Raw genomic sequence first — 15945 nt, forward strand, 5'->3', positions numbered from 1 at the left:
ATATATATAGTCGTAGCTAGGCCTATGCGTTATGTTTTCTTACATATTGCTTTCAAGTCTCAATATTATTACTTGGTTTAAAATTTTTATTGCAGTTTCATCTTTTAAAAGTTGAGTGTGAAAGTGGGGACCAATAGGTAATTTGCAACCTAGCCTTGTAAAAATAATTTACGAATTGAAAAACTTGTCACTCAAAATATGTACTTAAATGTTACAAATGATTAAAACAAATACAAGTTACTAGTTATTAAACACATATACTTAAATTGTAAAAACTTTTGTAACTGTAACTTATTTTAATGGCTAATTTGAATAATTGACAAGTCACGTGTGGTACTAATCTAAGAGATTTCTCATCCCACACCCTATCCTAAACCAAAAATTACACTAAAACTCATTACATTTTCTCTCTCTATTTCAATTAAATAATACTTTTTATATCTTTTATCATTACCTTTTCTCTTTCCTTTACTCACAACCACTTTCAAAATATATTAAAAAATTATAGAGGATGAACAGTAACTTTTCAAATATACAGAAAAATCACTATTTTTTCTAAAATATAAAAATTCTTTACTCACAACACCCTGAATCACTCTCTAAATTATAAAAAACGCCCCTCACATAAAATGAGGGGTTGGATGAGAATGCTCTAAAACCCATGGCCCAATCTAAAACCCTATTTTTTTGTCATGTGTGGTACTAAAATCTAATACATCCTTTTTTTTTAAATTGAAGTCTTTATCTTAACCTACTTAAACTAGAGATCACTGACTTGGAAATGCATAACTATATACACTTCAAAATATAAAAAATGTTAAATAAATAAAATGAAGCCCGAAAGGTAAAAGGTAAACATGCCCATATGTTGAGTTAACCGAATCAACTTGTAGAGACCCGTGAATATGTTATCTATTCAGACCATGTCCAAAGAAATATGAGAGTACCAAAAACAAAGATATATGGGAAATGGACATCTTTTTTTATGTTAAATTCCCAATATTTTTTCTAAAGGTCAAATTCCCAATATTAATAACAGTATAACATCACATTGATAAAGACAAAACCTATAAATACCTGAATTTGAAAAATGTAGCTTTAGATTCAAATTTTATAGACAACAAGGATTAAAAGAATTCGTCATTCGAAAACATTAAAAAAAATAATAATAATAATAACACCACCACTAATACCAACTTAAAAGCAAGTTACAATCGTTTTTGCATCATGTGCAAGTCACAATTCAATGTAATGTATAACTTTCATTAGAATAAAAGGCGATGATTTTTCATTTTTGCAATAGCCATAGACTCATATTTTAATTTAAAAGTGTCGTTTTCAATCTATATAAATAGACATAAATAAACATATACATCAGTGTACCACAAGAAAACAAACCATTATGTATGCTTAATTCTCTAATGTTTATTTTTTAATTTCTACTACTTTGATTTAGGCTTACAAACAATATAGGTTTGCCCTGTTATAATTATTATGTTAATAATCATTTGATACTTTTCCTTATGGAAATATTTTCAACCCGAACTCAATTTGGTAACCTAACAGAATTTGATACTTTAAAGTTTTTAAAAAATGTCGATCCGTCATAAATACATTATAACATCTTATCTTATCTGACCCCAAGTCTTGTTTATGAGCCCATTTTATATGTGAACTTGTTATGTGAAATACCCTTGTTGCAAAACACTTGATGGGTTGCTTGTAGCCTTGTGTACCTAGAAATAGTTTGAGAATATCAAAGAAGTGTTTTATTTATGCATAAGAAACTTGCACTAGGTTCAAACAAGAAGTGTGCTATAATTTCAGTTGTTTACAATGTCCCTCTTCTTTGTGAATAAATTATGTGTCCTCATTCTTGTTGGTGAAGGTAATGAATCATCATAATATCACACACCAATAAGCTCTCTCATAATGAAAAGAGTGGCCTTTTCACCTCAATCTACTTTTGTGTAAATTGTACAACAAGATTAGCAAAAGGTACTTTCTTTTCATTGCTTGGTCAATCTAGAAAAAGGGACCATTCTAGTTTCTTATCACACTTTCTTGCTTGAAAGCTTTCAAAGCTTACTTGAAAATAACAACATATCTGACATTTTTTTTTCCATTTTATATCTTATAAGTTTCTAACTTGTCACCTTCTCTACTTTAAGCCTTTAAATGATGCCCTTAGAGTCTTGACACACACCCACCCCATAACCATCCCAACACAAGCTCACATTCACTAAAAAACACCACAAAATGGCATCAAATCTTTTATCATGCAATTATGAAGATGAAGAATTCATAGATATGGAAGTAAGTTCATCATCATGTAGCAAAGAGTTTGAATTTCAAATGGCAACTAATTCTATAATTCATTCAAATTCACCTGCTGATGAGCTTTTTTACAAAGGTAGACTCCTTCCACTTCACCTCCCCCCTAGAGTACAAATGGTTAAATCACTTAAATTCAAAGAAAATATAGAACAAGAAGAAGAAGAAGAAGAAGAAGAAGAAGAAGAAGAAGAATTTATTACATTTTCTACACCAATGGTCCAATCATGCAATATATCTCCTGCTGAATCTTGTAGGGTCAGTACCGAACTAACCCCAGACGAATATTTATTCGAATGGTCAACCGAGTTAACCGAATTCATAGGCGATCACCCGAAAAATCACAATGGTCCATGGTCAAAGAAGCTTAAGTTAATCAAATCTTTTAAAGCTTCAAGATCTTATCTCAAATCTTTGTTTAACAAGTCTGGTTGTAGTAAACAAGAAACTGGACAAGATTTGAAAGTGAATAAAAAAGGTGGTTTTGGTCAAATTCAAACAGGAAAGTATCCAACTTTGGCAAATGTCTTAAAGGGTATTGAAGAACAAGGGAATGAGGATGTTTTTGATAGTAAATGCAACCATAGGAAGTCTTTTTCAGGGGCAATTAAGAGAAAGTGTTCACCTTCTTCAACATCATCATCTTCTTCTTCGTCGTCTTTTAATTATTCTAATGGGATTTATGAATTACAAATGTTAAAGAGGAATAGCAGTGTTGATTCAGAGCTTGAAGGTTCAATTGAAGCAGCCATTGATCACTGTAAAAAATCCCAAGAGGTTTATAGTTCAAGAATTAATCCTATATTTCTTCCAAAATGTACCTTGTAACGATCATTGTTCTTGAAACCATTTTTTCTGTTTACAAGTTTATTTTCTTTATTTTATGATGGTATTATCATATGGTACCCTTTTTGAATGTGTCCATAAGAATTCAAATAAAACATTATTTTGTTATACACTACTTTTATTACACTTTCAAACCTTAATTGAGCAAAATTTTGTCTACTAATAAAGAAATCAAAACTTTTATCATTTCACATTTCATATTTTCATTGCAACTGTTTAATTTGTTTTATTGCATTGTGTTGTGTTGTTGTACAGTGTACTTCTACATGTCACTATGTAATTACCTTTTAAATATCAAATGAGTTACCTGTCATCAAACTGAATTAAGTATACAATCATACAGAAAATTAGATGGAAAAAATCACTGAGAATAATCGTTTTTGGTATATTTATACACGAGTGTCCATGTCATATACGTTTTTACCTCTAAAGCTATGAATGTATTTTCTTTAACGGTCATTGCCCACAATAAAAGTTGTGAAAAGAAGAAAAATAACTTCTAAAACAAACTGAGTATCATATTATCATTATTAGATTTCATCAATTTCTTTTTTATTTTTTTTTTTCTGAACTATACAAAAGGCATCTTTTAGACAAAGCAGATGATGAATCCAATTTAAGATCACATGCAAGAAATTTAAATCCTGAGGCATGTATTCAAAGGCATTATTTTATAGCAAGAAAAGGGAGAGCCCACTAATACCTAACTTTAAAGTCATCAGCTTTTTACCATTATTATGTGTTTGCACTGTGCCAGTCCACCTCAAAATCACTTGCTTTAAATGTGGTGTTCATCATCAAAGTTAAACTACTTCAAGTGAAAGAAAAAACAAACTTAGTGTGATTTTAATAATATAAGATTTCTCATATCTTATAAATTATAGTCAAATGGACTCTCTTAAAAGTATGTCACTTTTGCCAGTTTACTTTTTACCACCATGTACATCTTTCGTTAACTCATGCATATTTAGTTATTTACATTTTGCAATCACCTCTCCTATGTCTTCAACCAAAACCCATTAAATATCTTGTACAACTTTAAATAGCCAAAACACATCATGTAATGTCACATCAGTTTTTAAAACATTACTAAAAAAACTACTATCTGCTTGTCCACAAGGACACACCCAAGATTTTTCATCAACAACCAACGCATTTGGTAAGCTTATGTGTTCCTGCATGTTATGAAACAAGATATTTTGGTTCGGTTTGCATAGGTATTATTATTATTATTTTCGTGTATGCTTGGTTATCACTTCTAATCTTCCTTTCCATGTATTCATAATTCATAATTGAATTTGGTTTGTATAGGTATTATTGATCCTTGATTTGGAGCATTAGATTTAGGATCTAGTCAATGAAATATTCTAATGTCTTAATACCACAGTCAAACCCAAAAAAAAGAAAAAAAACAAAAGAATTAAAGATATGAGGAAAGAAGATATTGTATGTGAAGTTAATGATTCAGGGCATTTTTCATAATTAAAAAGGTTAAAGGCACCTACTTGACAGGTTTATACAATTCTTTATGCAGAGTCAACATCATTACATCAACCATCAATCCTTTCCTTCTAAGTTAAAATATAACTAAATTTTGTGTGTGTAGATTTGATCATAAAAAGCACCCTGTGAATGTGATTCCAATCTTTAAAGTGGCTAATTTTGCTTTAAGCAATGACAGCTTTTGCCAAAGCACAAATTGTTGCTTTAAGCACACTTGCATTCACTTGTATGCAAACACATCATCCATGCAACCATCCCAATCACTTATAAGCAAGTCATGAGTCAAAACCGTGACGCGTAAAGTCAGATCCATGGCGTGGGCCTTGATCTTTCTTGGTTTCTTACTATGTATGTTTTCTAGATGTTAAAAGGCTAGCAAAAAGCAAGCGCAATAGCAGATATGCACACAAATGATATGAATCCTTGTTACCCATTTTGTCCTTTCATCCTTCTTTATTATAAAAGGATTGGATCCTAAATCTGGGTTTGAGTTGGCTAAGATAACTAGGTGAGCATGACATGTTTAATAAACGGTTTAACTCGAGCATGGCTTCTTCGATAAATGTGTTGACCCGTTAACCCATTTAGGCTTGAGATTTTTATAAAATTCAAATTTAGATTTTAAAGAGCATATGATAAGATTTTCCTACTTAAACTTTTTGCCAACCATTTATTTCCAACAACTACCTTTATTCAACACTCTCAACCGCTCATTCTTGCCATCCCATTCTCCAATCATTTTCATCAAATCTTTAGCTAAATAAAAACCCCAAATTTGTTAATTGGAAATTAGAGATAAAGAAAAGAAACAACTAAAAAGATATCAATTGAAAAAAAAGGTTCACTTAACATAAGTCATTGGTTGTTTAAATTAAAGTCTCAAAAATATTACTCATATTTGCAAATGAACTTTCAACGGGTTCGCCCGAAACACACTTAAATCCTAGGTGCATATGGGTTATACCTGATATCTTTGATCAGAATACAAACATTTCCAACACTCATCCTTCGAAGATTAAATCAAAGAGGAGAAAGAGATTCAAACATGTAGTAATTTAGAGCAATTTTCGGCTACTTTATATCATTCTTACATATATATATACATATCACATGGTGCCATGGTACCCATGCACCAACACAGATATAATAGGCATAAGTTCAATTGAAAAACACATAAAAACACAACACATTATGATGATCAAATAGCATATAGTTTTTTGAAGTCCTCACTATCAGAATCCGAGAGTGGTGTGAGCGAAACCGACCCCGACAACGATTTACTACTCCTCTCAAGCCGTCGACTCTTTATATTATTCGCTTCGATCCTATGCATAATAACCCAATAACACATTGTCCCTAACGTCGACGCCAATGTGACCGACCCAATAACCGTTACCCCAGCCGCTAACCACTTCTCGTTACCAACAACAATAAAAGAAAGCGCAAGAAAGGCCACGGACACAAACACACAAGCTAGCCACATTAACTTATTAATAACCGCCATCACTTGCTTCTTCGCCCGCTTCTCAACTACCACGATAGATGTCTGAACCACCACCACTGCGAGTGATATAAACAACGCAAGCGAGTCGAAGATCAAGAAAACGATGAATTCGGGGTTTGAAGCTATGTTTGCTTCTCCTAATGAAAACCCTGGTGGGATATTTTTCGGGTCATCCACGTATTGACCCGGAAGTTGAAAAATGGCGGCAAAAGTGACCGTTGCAATTAAAACCGCAACTACAGTTGTGGAGTTGATGGCATTGTTGAGGCCTTCTAGATGCATTTTGTTGATTCGTTTGCCTATTCCTTTGACTCGTTTTTGGGTTCGGATTGCGTGTTCGAGTTGGTTGTGGACGCCGTGTTTGATGTCGCTGACGGTTTGTTTTAGTTCGCGGGTGGTGGGAGTTAATGGTGGTTGTTTGTTTTTAAGCGATTGGGCTTTTGGGACGCCATGTTCTTGCAAGATTAAGGCGATTTCAGATCGACCGAATTTCTCGGCTGTGTCGAGTGCGGTTTCGCCGTATTTGTTGATGACTTCTTTGTTGAGTGTTCCCTTGTGATTTAGCAATGCACAAACAATCTGCAAGTAAATTGATGTCAAAACTTACACATTGACTTTTGAAGTCAAACATGTTTTTCTTGCATCAGATTAGATTTAACTTTTGACTTCTTTATCTCCAAGACATTTATCATTACTTTGGATTCTATAATAAGTTCTAAATTTAATAAAATCTGTGTTCTTTATTTTACAAAAATTCAATGTCAATTTTGAATTTAAAAGTCGTCCCTTTGACTTAGTTCCCTTAAAACTTAGTTTTTAATTTAGGGGTGTCAATAGTGTAGGGTTGGCAGGTTGAATTGTTCAATCCGAACACGACCCATATTTTATTCGGGCCAAAGACATCAACCCTTAACTTGCACATGCTTTCGTGTAACCCAAACATGGCCCATTTAACCCATTTATCTAAATGTGTCAAACGGGTTGGTGGGTAATAATCAAGCTGTAAACGTGTTAATTGGGTAGGTGGTTGTAAAAAATGGGTTAAAATGGTCATGCATTGGTTCGTGAGTCAACCTATTTAACTAACCGGGTTAAACAGTCAACCAACACAACCTACCCATTTAATTAAACAGGTCAACCCGAACACGACCTGTTTTTTCAAACGAGTCAGATATGCCAACTCAAAACTTTCTTATTTTGACCGATTTTTCATTTAACTCAAAACGATTACAATAAAGTGACAGAATTGGCACCCCTAGTTTATAGAGTGTTGGTTTTTTACTTATTACCCAACTCGCTCATTTCCAACCTTATTGGATCACGTTTACATACCTCTTTGCGGCCCTTTCTTGTAGTTATATGTAGCGCGGTGTTATCTTTTTTGTCAACCATATTTATCAATCCGCTATCGGCTTCAATAAGTGCATTAACGACCTCAACGTTTTGTCCTTTGACCGCCATATGCAGGGCTGTTTGCCCCTTTTTATCAGCTCTACCAACAATCGCAGGTACTTTTTGTGAAAGTGCTTTCACAACCTCTAAATGGCCCTGTCTCGCACCCGAATGTAAAGCGGTTTTAAGGTTGCTTCTTGCAATATTTGCCATACCACTATTTTTCTCCAACAGATAATTCACCACTTCTATATGACCTTGTTCTGATGCTGTGTGCAATGGTGTGGTGTTACTTTGGTCGAAAGTCAATGAAAGCTCTGAATGCATTTCCATAAGAACCTTCAATACCTCTGAAATCATCAATACTTTAAATCTTGAGAACCTTTTATATTCAAGAATATCTTTTGACATTTTTTTTGGTTAGTCATATTAGTTAATTTTAGCATTATAGAAAATCCGAAAATGCGGCAAGTACATAAAATGGTATAAAAAGTTGCAAGCGAACTACTGTGACGTTAGGCCCAATTCGGACTTACGTGTAAAAATGGTACAAAAAGTTACAAGTGAACTACTATAAGACATTTATGCCATGCAGCGATAAGGTTTAGAACTTATGTTGACAAACTTGCACCAAAAGGGACTTGATTAAACTTCATGATTGTCTGGAAAGATATATATAACCTTAGATTAAGCATAAATGAAGAAAATCTCATGTGCTAAGTGATTGAAAGATAGTGGATTTATTTAACTTATACAATTCAATGCATTTCATAAAAAGGGGTTGGAAACTCGCACTTTCATTTTTGACTTCAGAATTATTTCTTTCCATATTTAGAATTCAATGCATTTTTGTTGCAAACTTTTTACCTCATTCAATTTATAGCAGCTAAAAAGTTTTATGTCATCACTCATCAACCAAAACCTTTTCAGTTGAGTCAAAGAAAAGATTGAACTTTCTCCTCTTGACCTAAATGTTCAACTTGGGCCTCTAGAAGTGTCAAAACACGTGGTCAACCACTACAAATAAGTTTTTATACATTGATTTTGATTTATAAATAGTATATTACAATTATATTTTGTAGAGGTTTCTTATTAATAATAGATTTTGAATGAGTTTCTACATTTTTATGTTAAATCAACAAACGCACCTTAATGTCACCAAGATGGAGCGCCAGGCACAACCCTCCTATCCATCGCCATTGCACTAACGCCTCTTGCCCCCTCTTCACTTACCATTTAATTTCTAAACCAATAAAATAATTACACCACACATCTTTTTGTTTCGTTTAGTTTTTATTAATTTAAATTAAGCATTATTTTAATAAAGTGGTTAGTTAAACCATTATACACTTTAAGGGGTTAGTTAGTAAAGCTCATCTACCCAGTGGCGGACCTACGTTGGTCGGAGGGGGTTCACAGAGACGACTGCTGCAACTTTGTGAGGCCGGAGGGGTTAATGGTTAGTCAAGAGTATAGACCTAGGCTTTAAGATAGGGTGTAATTTACCTTTTGCTTTTCAGTATTTCATCCCACTCTTATCCAAGTCTTTTTTTTTTTAAAGGCCAACCACAGGACTCTTACTTTTATATTATTATATTACTTTATTATTTATCTTTAAATCTTAAATTTTACTAAACGTATATATCATACATTATTTATTTTTTTATAACAATTTTTATTGTTCTTTTGGTAAAAGCAAAATAAAATCAGAAAAATTTAAAGTCATTGTACAACATATTAACTTGAAAACTTAGAATTAGTAGCATGTAAAAGTGAATTGAATCATAACCAAACAACCAAAAACGACCTTTTAAGTAACAAACTTTTACTATTGTTTCTGTACCCTCAAGACCACTGGTCATTTAAATTTCAGAGACCGATTCATACAATCATCCCTATTTCGGACTCCGGAATTTACATTACCTAGTCCGACTCGAACCGGAAAATTTCTGACCACATGAAAAAAAAAAATTTGGGTCCGTCACTGGCCGTCTCCACTCTTGATTATTTGTTACTTTAAAATTTCTAATTCTCTTATTTAAATTGTTAACTTGTTAGTTTGTTCATGCTTATTTTACTATTGTATCGTATTTTTATTACTTGATGAACCTTACTGATCCGAATTGCTAAATCAACCCGCAATTATTTTATGTCCAACCCTATAAAACTAAAACAACTAAAAAGAGTGAACCCCCTGAAAAAAATTCCTGGATCCGTCAGTGCTTCTACCCACGTGATAATGACACACTGACATGGCAGGACTTTTGATAAACTAGCCCCTCTCCATAGCACTCAATCTAAGTAAATGGTTCAGGATTGTCACTTAAGATAAACACCCTTATATTCAAAATTTTAACTAAAACCAGATCTCAAAACTTATCAGCTAGGTCAACTCATAGATAGTTAGATCACAATAACATCTAGCACATGAAGATATTATAAAGTAAATGCAACTAATGTTCAAATCCTTACCAAGATTTCCTTGTTTGGCAGCAATATGGAAGGCATCAAACCCATTTTTAGCCTTAATACTTGCAGCCTCAGAATCATAAAACTTGATCATCTCTTTCACCAAATCGACACAACCGTACTCCGCAGCCACATAAAGCGCGGTTTCACCGGATTGATTCTTCTTCATCAGCAACTCCACCAACTTTTGTTCATCATAACTACTTATAATTTCAAAAGCAGCATCTAAATCCCCTTGCCTAACAGCAATATGCAAAGATGTATCATCTTTTTTCTCCATAGTCTTGTTTCTACTCAAACTTTGATGCATATTCTTTCCAGAAGCTGGAGATTCCATCTTTTTAAGTTTTAACAAAAACCCCTCTTGCTTTCTGTAAAAATGAAGAACACCCAAATCAAATCTTGTTCATAATAAGCAAAAGTTTAAACCTTTGGTTCTAGAAGTTAAAAAGAATACAACTGTTCAAGATATAGTTTATGTGGACATATGAGTAAGAGAGGAAGTTGTGGCTTTTTCATTTTCTTCTACTTATATATTATTAAATTTTGACAATTGGTACTTAAATTCTTTTCTTTTCACATCATGACTAAATGATTGATGCTAATGGTAGGCTTAGGTCAGTTGGAAACTGTTGTAACTTGTAAGGCTGAGGGGTGTGAGGGGCTCTAACGGGGGCGCGAGTGGGGGCTCCAGCCAATAATATTGTGACGTGTGGCAGAGAGAGAAACCGGATAAGATGGGTGTTGGAGCCCCCGCTGGAGCCCCTGGCCCTGGTGTGGAGGGGCTCCAGCAGGGGCTCCAGCGGATTTTTTTTTTATTTTTTTATAAATGTATTAAAAAAACGTATTATTAAAAAAACTCATAAATTATTTAAAAAAACACACATTTTTTTTAAAATTCAAATTACAAAAAAAAACATACTAAAAATTAAACAAACAATAATACTTAATAATAACACTAATCTAATACAAGATCATCGGGTCGCCCCGCCCACAAATGTTCAACCAACTCATGTCGAAGATCCCTGTGTATCTCACGGCTCTTGATATTTGCTATGTTATGAAGTTTTTGTTGATCACTGATTGTGGACGGTTGTGGCGGAATGTCACCTTGGTAGTTTTGGCAGATAGCTTTGCCCTCGTCTTCTAACGTCATGTTGTGTAGGATCAGACACGTGTAGACGACGTCCGTTATCCTCTCCCGAGTCCAATAACGTATCGGGTTCGCCAGAGCATAATATTGTTTTTTTATAGCTCCAAAAGCTCTTTCAATATCTTTTCTAGCAGACTCTTGCTTCTTCGTAAAATACTTCCGTTTGTCGGCGATTGGATCTGTAAAAGCTTGAACTAACAAAGCCCATTCGTTGTAAATACCATCGACCAGATAGTACCCGTACTTGAAGAGTTCTCCATTTGCAACAAAAGATTGAGGTGGTTCAACCCCGTCGATAAGGTCGTTGATCAAATTTGACTGATCGATAACATTAAGGTCGTTATTTGACCCAGCAACACCAAAAAAAGCATGTCAAAACCAAAGATCCTGTGACACCGCCGCCTCAAGTATAAGGGTCGGCCCTTCATGATCACCACGGTGGAACTGACCTCGCCAGGCCGTTGGACACATAGCCCATCCAACATGCGTACAATCGATGCTACCTAGCATCCCAGGAAAACCATGTTTTTCTGCGTGCACCTCATATATGCGTTGGATGTCATACATTGTAGGTTTACGCAGATATCTCCGAGCGTAAGTCGATATGACTCCTACGTATAATATATATTACAAAATGTAATAAATATTTAATAAAAAGTAAAATTAATGTTTTTTACCTTGGCAGAAAAAATGAAGGGATTCACGTGCAACCCTTTTCGACATCTGTAAATACTCATCCAAAGCGTCCGACGAGATGCCGTACGCTAATTGACGGATAGCAGCCGTGCATTTTTGAAGAGGGGTAAAACCGGGGAGACCCCTAGCATCCTCCCTTTGTTGAAAAAAGGGATACCGTGCCTCTAAATCACTTGCTATACGCATGAACAATTGTCTGCTCATTCGGAAACGAGTTCGAAAATCCGACTCCTCATATACCGGTTGAGGGCTAAAATAATGCCTAAACAAAGTATCGTTAGCACCCGATCGATCACGATCACGAGGTGGTGCTCTAACCCTCGGGAGTCGAGGTTGATGGGCTTGATTTTGCAAGAGATCGACCACGGTTGCGGTCAAAACTCCCCCTACATGAAGAAGCAAATCATCCTCTTCGGAGGAGTCGGAATCAGACAAGTACGACGACATTATTTTTTAAAAAAAAATTGGGAAGATGGGTTGATTTTGGGTTTTATTTTGAAGTTGTGGTGATTGATATGGGTGAAATGGGGTATTTTATAGATGAAATGGGGTATTATATAGGAGTTTGGGATATTATATAAGGGTTTTAAGGTTTTTTTTTTTAAAATTATTGAGCTCCAACGGCTCTTTCTCTCGAGCCCACCAGCTTTTCCTCTCTCTTCTCCCGCGAACACACTCACGCCTGCATGGATTTCCGCGCTCGCGCCCCGCTCGCGCCCCGGCTCGCGCCCCGGTGGTGTGGGGTTAGCGCCCCGAGGCGCGAGCGGAGGGGCTCTCGCGCCCAGGATTGCGCCCCACACCCCTCAGCCTAACTTGTAGGCATGAACTGTTTACAAATTGGAAGCTTTATTTCAGTTTTCAGCCAATCTAGAAGAAAGAGAAAAAAAGGTCAAATTATCAAATATTTAAAAATGGTATACATGAGTATATCATGAAAGAAGCATAATCTTGAGTAATTAATTTGACTCAAAATACACACATAACCATTGAATACTGATTGATAATAATCAAGAAATTTAAACTTTTTTAGTTTTTTATTTTACCTGGGTATTGAAGAACACATAAAGATTCTTGTTTCTTTAACTCAATTCATTTTAGAGCTGCAAAAAAGACTAAAACTAAGGTTTTCAAGAACATTGTGGGAGACCCCATAACCATGATTTTTGTGACAATGATTAAAAGGTGAAATAAGAGGTTGAGTGGTGACTTTAAGATGTGTAGGGTCTTGTAGTTTCAAGGATTGCTAGAAAAATGAAATGATGCTTGTACGGTGGTCGAGTCATGTATTTGTGTTTTTTTGTGGCCAAGCCTTCAACTACTATTATTAAATTAAGGAATCAATATTTAATACTCTTATTAGATATTTGTTATTAATATTTCTATTCTTATGTATATCTTTTTGTAGATACAATATGATGAAAAAAAAAAAGAAAGGGATAATCTAGCCATTTGAGATTTAAAAGGGTATATTAAAGTCATATAAATCTTTAAAATAAAATGACAAAATTTGTCTCTATCAGGCTCTCACATGCATTATCGATAAAATTATCTTATTTAAAGTCGCAAAATGATAAATTTTATTAACTAATAACTCTAGTCAGATCGAACAAATTTTTACATTTGTGGTTAGAGATTTATTTGAGCTTCACTACTCGACGCACTTGTTTGCAGTTAAGAAAGATCTCGTTTATGGCATCATCATTATAGCGTGTTGGTGCATTTGGAAATGCTCATTTCTCATATAAAGAGATTATGGTGGATAAACTTATGGAGGATATTAAATCTCGTGTTTCTTTTCTATTTTTTTCCCGAATATAGGTCCAAACACAGTTCTATCCATCGGAAAGAATAGTGTGATTTCAACTTTATGTAATTAGTCTTGTTTTGTGGTTCGTGATGCCCTTGCGTTTGCTTGGGGTGTTTTTTTTAATAAAATTTGCCTTTCCAGAATTTAAAAAAATAATAATAATAAATAACAAAAATCCAAAACTCTGGCTAGATATGCAAAAGCGGTAAAGTTAGCAACATCATATGGTGTCATTTTAATATTTTCTATCAAGTTTTCCAACAAACTAGCACAATGATACTTGGATGATCAATAACGTTTTATTCTTCTATATTTGGGTGATCTTGATATAACTGTTTAAATATTTAGAAACATGGGCTTTTATGTATTTTTCAACAAACTGATGATGAAAACGTGATTAAAGTCAAATCTACTTTATATGTCTACTGTCCGCAACTCCAACTTGTCCAAAGTAATTAATCTAAATGGTAATTGTATCACCCTAAAAATCAACTATAAAAAATAGGTAAAAACATGTATTTACAACGCGCTTAAATAGATTAACTTCATGAATCGTCTTTCCTGGCTTTAGATTTGTACCACCTGGGTCGAAGGGAGCACTGAACCGCTTCTTGTTCACTAATGAATTTACCTGCTCAAGATTCGGGACCGACCCGAACTGAATTTGGCCTCCCACGTAACGTTGGAGCTGAACAGCGAGCAGCCCATCTAACTTCATAGTTGCTTTGGTTGAAGTCTTTAAATTAATAGGGACATACTGTGACGTCATGGTCAAACTGATATCTTTAATGAAACAGAATTTATCAATAGTCAAATGGATAAATTCTTTATTGATAGTGGTATTATTCATCAAACAACATGTGTCCATACTCCTCAACAAAATGGAATTGTTGAAAGGAAGCATAGACATTTGTTGAATGTTGCTAGGGCGTTATTATTTCAAAGTGAAATTCCTTTAAATTTTTGGTCTGAGTATATATTGACTGCTGCTTATTTGATTAACAGGACACCCTCGTCTGTGTAAGATGGTAAATCTCCTTATGAATTTGTGTATAAATTTAAACATGTACTAGATCATCTTAGGATGTTTGGGTGCTTATGTTTTAGTACTGTTTTAAACAAAAGTGACAAATTTGCTAGTAATGCTGAAAAATGTGTTTTTATTGGTTATTCTAACCAAAAGAAAGGATATAAGTTGTGGAGTTTACAAAGAAAACAAGTTTTGTTTTCAAGAGATGTTAAGTTCTATGAAACAATTTTTCCTTTTAAAGAAAATGTAAATTTACAACGCATTGATGAGAATATTTCTGGTATAAATCATTTAAATTTTTTTGACTTGTACGATTCATATGAGCCCAAACTATCTGTGGATGTTTCAACTCCCAATGATGATATTCATACTAATGAAACTTCTTCTCATAGGTCTGAGCAGTCTGAATCAATGTCAGGTACCATGTTTGGTAGGGCTGAACTTCCGCAAACCAATGGTACAAGTCTTGAATCTGGCGGGGTTCAAGATGAGATAGGAAGTAGTAATCAATTTGATAATTCTGAGGGAAATAATGTTGAACAAGATATCCCTACTGTGCTTAGAAAGTCTACAAGAAATATAAGTTTTCCTAGAACATTAAAAGATTATGTAGAAGAAGGAAAAGTTAGATATGGTCTTGAGAAAGTTGGGAATTACTCTAACCTATCTGTTAACAATATGAATTTTGTGTCTATGTTAAGTAAGAGTAGTGAACCTAGGTATTTCTTTGAGGCTGCCAGTGACCCTAACTGGGTCAGTGCTATGAGTGAAGAAATTGAAGCTCTTCATAGAAATGACACATGGGATCTGGTTGAATTGCCTTCAAATAGGAAAACTATAGGTTGTAAGTGGATTTTTTAAATCAAATATAAATCAATTGGAGAAGTTGAGAGATACAAAGCTAGGTTAGTGGCTAAAGGTTTTAGTCAAAAGAAGGTGTTAATTTCTTTGAAACTTTTTCACCTGTGGTGAAAATGATAACTGTAAGATCTGTTTTAACCTATGGCTGTTCAAAATAGCTAGGTTCTATATCAATTAGATATTAATAATGCATTTTTATATGGTAACTTGAATGAAGATGTTTATATGGATTTACCTGAAGGGTATTACTTTAAAGATGAGACTAGAGTTTGTAAGCTAAAAAAGTCTTTGTATGGGTTTAAACAAGCTCCTAGAATGTGGAATGAGAAACTTATCATTGTGTTAATTGA

At 34.2% G+C, this 15945-nt stretch overlaps 2 protein-coding genes across 3 annotated transcripts; one reads left to right on the plus strand and one right to left on the minus strand.

Moving 5' to 3' along the window:
• Window positions 1-2169: 2169 nt before the first annotated feature.
• On the plus strand, window positions 2170-3174 carry LOC143539974 (putative membrane-associated kinase regulator 4). The gene has a single exon (XM_077033149.1). The coding sequence runs from the start codon at window positions 2260-2262 to the stop codon at window positions 3160-3162; it is 903 nt and encodes a 300-aa protein (XP_076889264.1). The 5' UTR covers window positions 2170-2259; the 3' UTR covers window positions 3163-3174.
• Window positions 3175-5881: 2707 nt separating this feature from the next.
• LOC143539989 (ankyrin repeat-containing protein At5g02620-like) lies at window positions 5882-12971 on the minus strand. Of its 2 annotated transcripts, none has more exons than XM_077033160.1 (4): window positions 12941-12971; window positions 10052-10419; window positions 7520-7929; window positions 5882-6766 (listed from the first exon to the last, which is right to left on the minus strand). In XM_077033160.1, exons 1-4 carry the CDS (start codon window positions 12958-12960, stop codon window positions 5882-5884), a joined length of 1683 nt encoding a protein of 560 aa, XP_076889275.1. In that variant the 5' UTR covers window positions 12961-12971. The 2 variants fall into 2 exon arrangements, with proteins under 2 accessions (XP_076889275.1, XP_076889277.1); XM_077033162.1 differs by lacking the exon at window positions 12941-12971 and adding an exon at window positions 10609-10694.
• Between the last annotated feature and the right edge of the window lie 2974 nt (window positions 12972-15945).

The sequence above is a fragment of the Bidens hawaiensis genome, unplaced genomic scaffold (genome assembly GCF_021521415.1).
Source record: "Bidens hawaiensis isolate Kalapana, Puna unplaced genomic scaffold, B.hawaiensis_p1.1 tig00012097_1, whole genome shotgun sequence".
NCBI lineage: Eukaryota > Viridiplantae > Streptophyta > Magnoliopsida > Asterales > Asteraceae > Bidens > Bidens hawaiensis.